This window comes from Nematolebias whitei, chromosome 6 (assembly GCF_014905685.2).
Source record: "Nematolebias whitei isolate Nwh7 chromosome 6, NemWhi1, whole genome shotgun sequence".
Taxonomy (NCBI): Eukaryota; Metazoa; Chordata; class Actinopteri; order Cyprinodontiformes; family Rivulidae; genus Nematolebias; species Nematolebias whitei.
Window position 1 is genome coordinate 44,936,078 of NC_056503.1, and position 8,000 is coordinate 44,944,077.

At 44.5% G+C, this 8,000-nt stretch overlaps 2 protein-coding genes across 2 annotated transcripts in view; one reads left to right on the forward strand and one right to left on the reverse strand.

The window, feature by feature from the left end:
- LOC119411389 (V-set and transmembrane domain-containing protein 5) overlaps window positions 1-2,696 on the forward strand; it is a 10,074-nt gene extending 7,378 nt beyond the window's left edge. Inside the window, exons 3-4 of the mRNA XM_037678333.1 lie at window positions 1,852-1,995; window positions 2,491-2,696. Of these exons, the coding sequence (XP_037534261.1) occupies window positions 1,852-1,995; window positions 2,491-2,522 (176 nt within the window). The 3' untranslated portion in view covers window positions 2,523-2,696. The remainder of the gene's footprint in view (window positions 1-1,851; window positions 1,996-2,490) is intronic.
- An 86-nt stretch (window positions 2,697-2,782) lies between these two features.
- med17 (mediator complex subunit 17) overlaps window positions 2,783-8,000 on the reverse strand; it is a 12,217-nt gene continuing 6,999 nt past the window's right edge. The window contains exons 10-13 of the mRNA XM_037677664.1: window positions 7,116-7,253; window positions 6,920-7,037; window positions 6,682-6,841; window positions 2,783-3,283 (exon numbers count right to left, since the gene is read on the reverse strand). Of these exons, the coding sequence (XP_037533592.1) occupies window positions 3,075-3,283; window positions 6,682-6,841; window positions 6,920-7,037; window positions 7,116-7,253 (625 nt within the window). The 3' untranslated portion in view covers window positions 2,783-3,074. The remainder of the gene's footprint in view (window positions 3,284-6,681; window positions 6,842-6,919; window positions 7,038-7,115; window positions 7,254-8,000) is intronic.

Sequence of the window (8,000 nt, forward strand, 5' to 3'; positions counted from 1 at the left end):
CCCCCAAAAAAAAAGAGAATTCTGGTGTAAAGGTCTAAAAGACCAGAGTTGAATACCGACACTGGATACAAGAAGTACAGTGCCTTGCGAAAGTATTCGGCTCCCTTGAACCTTTCAACCTTTTGCCACATTTCAGGCTTCAAACATAAAGATATAAAATTTAAATTTTTTGTGAAGAATCAACAACAAGTGGGACACAATCGTGAAGTGGAATGAAATTTATTGGATGTGTCAAACTTAAAAAAAAAAATAAAAAACTGAAAAGTGGGCGTGCAATATTATTCGGCCCCCTTGCGTTAATACTTTGTAGCGCCGCCTTTTGCTGCAGTTCCAGCTGCAAGTCTCTTGGGGTTTGTCTCTATCAGTTTTGAACATGGAGAGACTGAAATTCTGCCCATTCTTTTTTGCAAAACATCTGGAGCTCAGTGAGGTTGGATGGAGAGCGTTTGTGAACAGCAGTCTTCAGCTCTTTCCACAGATTCTCGATTGGATTCAGGACTGGACTTTGACTTGGCCATTCCAACACCTGGATACGTTTATTTGTGAACCATTCCATTGTAGATGTGTCTTTATGTTTTGGATCATTGTCTTGTTGGAAGATAAATCTCCGTCCCAGTCTCAGGTCTCTTGCAGACTCAAACAGGTTTTCTTCCAGAATGGTCCTGTATTTGGCCCCATCCATCTTCCCATCAATTCTGACCATCTTCCCTGTCCCTGCTGACGAAAAGCAGGCCCAAACCATGATGCTGCCACCACCATGTTTGACAGTGGGGATGGTGTGTTCAGGGTGATGAGCTGTATTGCTTTTACACCGAACATATCGTTTTGCATTGTGGCCAAACAGTTGGATTTTGGTTTCATGTGACCAGAGCACCTTCTTCCACATGTTTGGTGTGTCTCCCAGGTGCTTGTGGGAAACTTTAAACAACACTTTTTATGGATATCTTTGATAAATGTCTTTCTTCTTGCCTCTCTTCCATAAAGGCCAGATTTGTGCAGTGTACGACTGATTGTTGTCCTATGGACAGACTCTCCCACCTCAGCTGTAGATCTCTGCAGTTCATCCAGAGTGATCATGGGCCTCTTGGCTGCATCTCTGATCAGTCTTCTCCTTGTTCCAGATGAAAGTTTAGAGGGACGGCCGGGTCTTGGTAGATTTGCAGTGGTCTGATACTCCTTCCATTTCAATATGATTGCTTGCACAGTGCTCCTTGGGATGTTTAAAGCTTGGGAAATTTTTTTGTATCCAAATCCGGTTTTAAACTTCTCCACAACAGTATCTTGGACCTGCCTGGTGTGTTCCTTGGTCTTCATGATGCTCTCTGCGCTTTGAACAGAACCCTGAGACTATCACAGAGCAGGTGCATTTATACGGAGACTTGATTACACACAGGTGGATTCTATTTATCATCATCAGTCATTTGGGACAACATTGGATCATTCATAGATCCTCACTGAACTTCTGGACTGAGTTTGCTGCACTGAAAGTAAAGGGGCCCAATAATATTGCACGCCCCACTTTTCAGTTTTTTATTTGTTAAAAAAGTTTGACACGTCCAATAAATTTCATTCCACTTCACGATTGTGTCCCACTTGTTGTTGATTCTTCACAAAAAATTAAAAATGTATCTCTTTATGTTTGAAGCCTGAAATGTGGCAAAAGGTTGAAAAGTTCAAGGGGGACGAATACTTTCACAAGACGCTGTGTATAAGACGTTGTTGAGTACCATGAGATTTGTGTTTTTTTAACATGTTGCTTAAACATTTGAACCAAAAACTTTCGGCCGACCTTTGACCGTAGTCTAACCCTGAAGGTTAAATGTGATGGGTCTCTTGTGTTTCTGTCCTCAGAGGTTCTGTACGAGGACCTTCAGTACCTGTTCGTTACTGCTTTAGCTCTGATCACTCTGGCCGGACTCCTCATGCTGGCCATGTGGCTGCTGCACAAGATCTGCAGGAAGATCAAGGCATGGAGACGCAGGAAACAGATGCCAGGTAAACACTTGGCTTGAGCTTTCAGTCTAATCCTAAATCCGAGGGGCCTGAAATGTGGTAGAGGTAGAGCAGCCGACCTGGGACCAGAAAGTCATGGTTCGACTCCCAGCCATGCCCACATGTAGTGGTGTGCTTGAGCAAGACGCCTAATCCCTAACTGCTCCCCCGGCGCTTACACAGCTACCCACTGCTCCACCTGGGTGTATCTCACGTGTGATGGGTTAAATACAGAGAACTCATTTCACCATTGTATGAGAACATGCAATGATGACAACACATAGCACTTAAATCCAGACGCTGAACACCAGTGGGTACTGCTATTTTAACTGGAAGTGTTTGTATAAACATAGTTTGACAGGTGTAAATGTGGCGTGATGTTATCCACTGCACGCATGGGCGTGTTAGGAGTACAAAGGTTGAGGAGGTTCTATAAAACCTTTGTTATTCAAGTCTTTTAAGGTTGTATATGGACAAACGTCTCCTCTTTTTCTGCAGAAGCCGATGCAACAGAGCTGCAGCCCCTTTAACTGACCAGTGGGTGCCATGAAGACTGCGAGGGACCCGGTCGGACCTGGGACTGATCGAACGAGTCAAAAACTGTCATTTTTAAACAAGTCATCAAAATCTACAGCAAAACCTGCAGCCGGTTTACATTTTGTACTTTTAAGTTCGCTGCAAACGACAATGGAACGATGTAAATAGATCACAGATCACAACAGAAAATATTACACAATGTATTTATTATAAAATTAAAGCGACTGTGTGATGTTGGTGAAAACAAGCTGGCGTCTGTTTCACGCTTGGAGCAAAACGATCACAACACGAGACGGAGGTGTTTAAGCTGTTAATTTAAATTAGGGCATCGTTTCAAGTTCAGACACAGACTTGTGTTTTTTGTTTTCGTGTTGACCCGTTTAACGTTTAAATTCCCACCAGGCGCCATCAGAAACAGCTGATCTGGCTGCAGGCAGGAAGGTTTGTTTTTTCCCTCCTGAAGCAGATTGTTACTCAAATTGTCTTTAAGGAGCTGCCGCTTGTAGAGAACGTGAGCCAGTTACTGTGAAGCAGAGGGGCTTCATCTAAGGGCAGGGAGTGAAAGCAGCCATGAGCAGCTCCATCTTGTAGACGAAGTTGCGTCCCTCCATCTTGTTCCAGTGCACCTCTTTGGACGGGCCGCGGAGGTGGTTCCACTTGGCGTCCTGGATGACGTCGCTCTTCGGCAGATCTTTGACCTGACTGCGGGGAAACTGGACCAGAACTTTGCAGCCGCTCTCCGGTCCGTTACGCACTGACGAGAGACGCAGGAACGAAACGGCGCATTAATAAAGAAAGCTTGAAAACGTAAAGACGATCAGAAAGTCTCCTACGAGACTCGAGGTTGTAATATCGACAGGACTCGTTCCTGACATTCTTCTGAGGTGAGACTTTTTTTTACTACGATCCTTCAGTTTATCGCCTCAGATCTTTCAACGCTCACTGAAATATTTAAACTACATTACTAACAATCTGTAAGAACCATCAGAGCAGATTTATTGCCTCTTTTGGTAAAAAGGAACTCAACACCGGACGGAACAGGTTAGATTCAGTTCAGCTACTTTCTGTCGACTCTGAGTTACTTCGGCTACGTTCACGCTGCAGGCAAATGTGATCGTTATCAGAATTTTTCATGACAGTCTGAATGTGACAAATGTGATTTTTTTATATATATTTTTTTAATGATTAAATAAAATTGATTATATAATTTTTATGGGTAATATAATTTTAATTTAAAAAAATCAGATCCAGCTCTCTGTCATACGAAGCAATGATTTGGAAACATATCCGATGTTTCACAGCGACATCAGTCGAACGGTCATGTCGCATTTCATCCAACTTTTACGTCAGCGAGGTAGGAGGTGATCGGATCGATCCAAGTATTAATAATAACGATACCGATCTTGTACAGTTCGCATCTAACATACGAAGCTCTCAACAACCTAGCTCCATCTTATATTACAGATCTTATTGTTCCATATTTTCCTAACGGAGCACTTCGCTCTCAGACTGCAGGTTTACTCGTGGTTCCTACAGTTTTCAAAAGCAGAATGGGAGGAAGAGCTTCCAGTTATCAGGCTCCTCTCTTGTGGAACCAACTTTTAGTTTCTGTCCGTGAGGCTGACACATTGTCCAGTTTTAAAACTGGGCTTAAGACTTTCCTTTTTGATAAATCCTATAGTTAGGGTCGGCTAGTCATGCTGTCTTAAGCTTAGACCACTAGAGGACAAATTGACCCCATTTCCTTAAATGATTTGTTAAAATTTGTTTTTATTTGATACTATTTCTATCTCAACATGTGATTCTTGACCTGCCATTGTGTATCTGTTCCTACCAAACCCAGCCGGTCGAAGCAGACGCTTCTCCAGATCCTGGTGCTGCTAAAGGTTTCTTCGTCATGAGGGAGTTTTTCCTTTCCACTGTCGCCTTCATGCTCAAGATGAGAGTTCTGTGATGGAGTTAAACTCAAGGCAGTCTGCTCCTCAGATAAATAATGTTAAATTATTATTTTTATATAAGAATGTTTCTGTTCAGTGACCTGAGACGACTTCTTTTGTTACTTGGCGCTGTATAAATAAATTGAATTGAATTGAAATCTTCAGCCACAGAACAAAAGTTCATCTTTGTGTTTTGGCTTCATCCTGTCCTGGATGACAGAATCTACAGAAACATCTACACCGACGTTTGTGTTGGAGCGCATCGATGCCACCGCCATATATTTACGGTACTTCTTGAAAACACAGCGTGCTGCGTGTGACGCCACGTTTTCTTCTGGGCTCGCTTGTCGCCTCTCATCTGTAAACGGTTCACGCTGGGCTCTGATGGGGGCGACATTTTAATGATAATGTGAACGACCACTCAATAAATAAATGAATAAACAGTTGGATCTAAGCTAAATATCTGAATTAATTAAGACCTGGACAAGAAAGACACCTATGTCAGAATGCTCTTCATCGACTTCAGTTCTGCATTCAACACAATCATTCCACAACAACTCATCTGGAAACTGGACAGTCTGGGTCTGAACACATCACTGTGCAACTGGCTGCTTGACTTCCTTACCGGAAGACCACAGGCAGTACGGGTTGGCAGCAACACATCCAGCATCATCACTCTGAACACGGGGGCCCCACAAGGATGTGTGCTGAGCCCCCTTCTGTTCACTCTACTAACCTACGACTGCTCTCCATCACACCCCTCCAACCTCTTCATCAAGTTTGCGGACGACACGACTGTGGTAGGCCTCATCAGCAACAACGACGAGTCACTCTACAGGAGCGAGGTGAGCCGGCTGGTCTCCTGGTGCAAACGCAACAATCTCTTGCTGAACACAGAGAAGACCAAGGAGATTGTTGTGGACTTCAGGAGAACTCAGACAAAACATGCTCCACTATCCATCAACGGTGTTGTTGTGGAAAGGGTGAGCAGCACCAAGTTCTTGGGTGTGCACATCTCTGAGGACCTCTCCTGGACCATCAACACAGCAGCAGTGGCCAAAAAGGCTCACCAACGGCTCTACTTCCTCCGCAAGCTGAGAAGAGCGAGAGCCCCCACCCCCATCATGACAACCTTCTACAGGGGGGCCATCGAGAGCATCCTGATGAGCTGCTCCACTGTGTGGTACGGGGCCTGCACAGCATCCTGCCGCAAATCCCTCCAGCGGATCGTGAGGACAGCTGAGAAGATCATTGGCACCTCTCTCCCCTGCCTTCAGGACCTCCACAGCTCTTGCCTCAGAAGTAAAGCCCTCTGCTGGGTGGGAGATCTTGACCACCCGCTACACTGCTTCTTCAACCTGCTGCCATTAGGGCGGAGACTGCGTAGCCTCAGTTCTAGGACCAGCAGACTGTGGAACAGCTCCGTCCATCAGGCCGTGAGGATGCTGAACTCTCTGCCTGCCCCCCCTCAGCCCCCTCTCCCACTTCTGCCACCCTGCACACACTAACTCAGCTTCCTGACACCCCCCCCTCACCCCCCCCCCCTTCAAAACTGCTCTGGGACATTTATTTAGTTTTATGAATAGTTCATGAATCGGTCACTTTAACAGCCTACAAGCTCACTCTACTGTTTATTGCATTATATTTTGCACTACTGTTATGATCAACTCGTCCTGTTTATTCTTTATTCTGGTAATTCTGGTATTGTCATTTCCACTTAATCACCTCATCAGTACATAACTGTGACTATATAGAACCGGTATGCACACCTTCACTTTACTAAGTTTCTCAGGTTTATACTTTATATTGCACTATTGTTTACTCTGGCCTTGCACATCCATTATCTACCTCTCATCATGTTATTGTCTTCAGTCAGCGTCCCTTTGTCTCCTGTTAGTCACTATTGAGCACGTTGCATCAGAGGTCCTGCTGCTGTTCACTTTTATATTTTTTTATATTTTTTTATATAACTAGTTGTGTTAGTTTATTTTTGCTAATGTTGTTGTTTGCTGCAATTTGAGTAGGAGTGTAACGCAATTTCAATTTCTATGTATGTCCTGTACATATGCAGAATTGACAATAAAAATCAATCAATCAATCAATCAAAATAGTTAAAAAGGATCCACCTGAGAGTAATTTACCTGCCCACACTGTGCACACCTGGCCCAGCAGCTCCGAGCAGTGAGGACTAACAAGCATGAAGATGTGCTCTCACCTGAGATGGCGTACTCTCCGTTGGGAGAAGCCACGGTGATGGCGGAGGCATTTCCGATGCTCTCCACCGGACCCAGGCCGACGTGGTTACTGAAACTCAGGACGTGCCAGCCCATCACTTTGGCCAGCTGCTGCACGGCGTGAACCTGATGCTGCGACATCTGCGGCACAGAGCGCGGTCACACAGACAGCTCAGAAAAAAAATCCAGCAAACTGTGTGGAAAAAGTAAGAGGGACACCTGCGAGAGGAGGAAGTCCTGCAGCTCCTGTTCCTGGTGGGACAGCGTGACGACCCGACCATCTCTGTGCACGACCCGGATCTGCTCCACTCCGATGTTGAGCTGCAGCTGAATGGACCTAAACAGAAAACACGATGAGCTTTAACGAGGGTCATCACGAGCAAGTTGTCAGCTCTTTCTATGCTCATCCACCTACTTGCAGATCTGCTCGTAGCCATGCGAGGTGATGAGCACCTTGACGCTGGACTCATAAACGTCGTTGATGTTGGACCAGTGAGCCTGGATCTGAGGGTCTTCGATGCGGCTGGCCAAGCTGTCGATGGTTCGTGCTGTCCTGAGGAACAAAAACGTAAAGAGTGTAAAGTCAAAACTGTTTATTAAGCACCTTAATGTGAGCTCTGCTGCAGCAGGAGTCTAAAACTGTAGAAAATATCTCCATTAAATTCTAAAGTTGAGGTTTTCCGAGCAGTTTGTAATTCATCTGGGTCTTAAAACAAAAGCAAAGATCTGGTCTTTCCAAGTGTCTAACTTTCATCATCGTCAGAAAGTTTAAATTCAAAGATTTACAATAAAAAAATCTGATCTTATTGTTCCAAACTTTCTTAACAGAGCACTTCACTCTCAGACTGCAGGTTTACTCGTGGTTCCTAGAGTTTCCAAAAGCAGAATGGGAGGAAGATTTTTCAGTTATCAGGCTCCTCTCTTGTGGAACCATCTTCCAGTTTCTGTCCATGAGGCTGACACATTGTTCAGTTTTATAACTAGATTTTAGACTTTCCTTAATAAATCCTATAGTTAGTGTTGGCTTGGGTTTCCAGAGCTATCCCTTAGTTATGCTGCTATAGGTTTAAGACTGCTGGGAACAAAGTGACCACATTTCCTCACTCTGCTGCTGTCGTTACTTGCTCTACTCTACCTGTCTGTATTTGTAATTACTTCTATCTTAACGTGTTTTTTGTCTTTCCTCCTATATAAAGTTCACCTGGACCTGCCATTCTGTGTTTGTCTGGTTCTACTTTTTGTTCCTCTCAAACCCACTCGTCCTGAGCCTGGTTCTGCTGGAGGTTTCTTCCTGTTAAAA